The sequence below is a fragment of the Boleophthalmus pectinirostris genome, unplaced genomic scaffold (assembly GCF_026225935.1).
Source record: "Boleophthalmus pectinirostris isolate CB_2022bp ecotype Guang Dong unplaced genomic scaffold, ASM2622593v1 HiC_scaffold_10, whole genome shotgun sequence".
NCBI classification, from domain to species: Eukaryota; Metazoa; Chordata; class Actinopteri; order Gobiiformes; family Gobiidae; genus Boleophthalmus; species Boleophthalmus pectinirostris.
In genome coordinates, this window is record NW_026570971.1 from 605767 (window position 1) to 608266 (window position 2500).

General features: G+C 47.6%; 1 protein-coding gene across 1 annotated transcript in view; it reads right to left on the minus strand.

Annotated features, from left to right (window-relative positions):
• Window positions 1–2500, minus strand: part of mapkbp1 (mitogen-activated protein kinase binding protein 1) — a 54590-nt gene that overhangs the window by 10963 nt on the left and 41127 nt on the right. Inside the window, exons 15-18 of the mRNA XM_055160583.1 lie at window positions 2312–2433; window positions 2148–2223; window positions 1733–1844; window positions 1340–1403 (exon numbers count right to left, since the gene is read on the minus strand). Of these exons, the coding sequence (XP_055016558.1) occupies window positions 1340–1403; window positions 1733–1844; window positions 2148–2223; window positions 2312–2433 (374 nt within the window). The remainder of the gene's footprint in view (window positions 1–1339; window positions 1404–1732; window positions 1845–2147; window positions 2224–2311; window positions 2434–2500) is intronic.

The following is a 2500-nucleotide window of genomic DNA, read 5'->3' on the forward strand; positions in this document are numbered from 1 at the left end:
GGTGTTTACAGATGTAGTACAGGTGTAGTACAGGTGCAGTACAGGTGCAGTACAGGTGTATACAGGTGTATACAGTTGTAGTACAGGTGTATACAGATGTAGTACAGAGTGTAGTACAGGTGCAGTACAGGTGCAGTACAGGTGCAGTACAGGTGTAGTACAGGTGTAGTACAGATGTAGTACAGGTGTAGTACAGGTGCAGTACAGGTGCAGTACAGGTGTATACAGGTGTATACAGATGTAGTACAGGTGTAGTACAGGTGTAGTACAGTGTACAGTACAGGTGTAGTACAGGTGTAGTACAGGTGTAGTACAGGTGTAGTACAGGTGCAGTACAGGTGCAGTACAGGTGTATACAGATGTAGTACAGGTGTAGTACAGGTGTAGTACAGGTGCAGTACAGGTGCAGTACAGGTGTATACAGATGTAGTACAGGTGCAGTACAGGTGCAGTACAGGTGTATACAGATGTAGTACAAGTGTAGTACAGGTGCAGTACAGGTGCAGCACAGATGTATACAGATGTAGTACAGGTGTAGTACAGGAGCAGTACAGGTGCAGTACAGGTGTATACAGGTGTATACAGATGTAGTACAGGTGTAGTACAGGTGCAGTACAGGTGTATACAGGTGTAGTACAGGTGTAGTACAGGTGTATACAGGTGTAGTACAGGAGCAGTACAGGAGCAGTACAGGTGCAGTACAGGTGCAGTACAGGTGTATACAGGTGTATACAGATGTAGTACAGGTGTAGTACAGTTGTATACAGATGTAGTACAGGTGTAGTACAGGTGCAGTACAGGTGCAGTACAGGTGTAGTACAGGTGCAGTACAGGTGTATACAGATGTAGTACAGGTGTAGTACAGGTGCAGTACAGGTGCAGTACAGGTGTAGTACAGGTGCAGTACAGGTGTAGTACAGGTGTAGTACAGGTGCAGTACAGGTGTAGTACAGGTGTAGTACAGATGTAGTACAGGTGTAGTACAGGTGTAGTACAGATGTAGTACAGGTGTAGTACAGGTGCAGTACAGGTGTAGTACAGGTGCAGTACAGGTGTATACAGGTGTATACAGGTGTAGTACAGGTGTAGTACAGGTGCAGTACAGGTGTATACAGGTGTAGTACAGGTGTAGTACAGGTGCAGTACAGGTGCAGTACAGGTGTATACAGGTGTATACAGATGTAGTACAGGTGTAGTACAGGTGTAGTACAGGTGTAGTACAGGTGTAGTACAGGTGTAGTACAGGTGTAGTACAGGTGTAGTACAGGTGTATACAGATGTAGTACAGGTGTAGTACAGGTGTAGTACAGGTGTAGTACAGGTGCAGTACAGGTGTCACCTGTCTCCAGACGCAGACAGCAGGTGGCGACAGTCGGAGCTGAACTTCAGACTCGTCACAATCTCTGAAACAAAACACCAGAAACATCAGTGAGGTCACAGGTCACGGTGAGGTCACAGTGAGGTCACGTTGAGGTCACGGTGAGGTCATGCTGAGGTCACAGTGAGGTCACAGTGAGGTCACGGTGAGGTCATGCTGAGGTCACAGTGAGGTCACAGTGAGGTCATGGTGAGGTCACGGTGAGGTCATGTGTCTCTGGATAAAACTTTTAAAATGTTTCACTCTAAAACTTTTCTCCAGTGACAGAAATTTACACATCATATTATTACACAACAGTACTTGTAGTAGTAGTAGTAGTAGTAGTAGTAGTAGTAGTACTTGCAGTACTTGTACCTGAGTGTCCGTACATGGTGGCCACACACTCTCCGCTGCAGAAGTCGAAGATGCTGATGTTTTTGTCTGAACAGGAAGTGGCGACGAAGAGTCCGGACGGATCAATCTGGACCTGGACCCAGAGGAAGACGAGGGTCACGTAAAGCTTCACTGCGGGACATTTCCTGACAGTAGAACAGTTAAAGCTTCACTGCGGGACATTTCCTGACAGTAGAACAGTTAAAGCTCCACTGCGGGACATTTCCTGACAGTAGAACAGTTAAAGCTCCACTGCGGGACATTTCCTGACAGTAGAACAGTTAAAGCTCCACTGCGGGACATTTCCTGACAGTAGAACAGTTAAAGCTCCACTGCGGGACATTTCCTGACAGTAGAACAGTTAAAGCTCCACTGCGGGGCTTTCAGAGGTTCTGACCTTGATGAGTGTTCCGTCTTCTCCCTGGGAGCCTCGGAACATCCGCTTCTGTTTCCCGTTACTGATGTTAAAGATCCTGGACACAAAACAGTCAGATGCGATTGCAGTACTCTGCAGTACTCTGCAGTACTCTGCAGTACTCTGCAGTACTCTGCAGTACTCACCGTATACTGCGGTCCTGACAGCCCACGGCCGCGTACTTCTTCGTCGGCTCGATGTCCATGTCGTACAGAGTCGTCTTCCTCACGACGTGATGAGTCCGAGAAAACTGTAGCCCCTCCTCCGTCTGAAAGAAACCAGGACTGAACCAGGACTGAACCAGGACTGAACCAGGACTGAACCAGGACTAAACC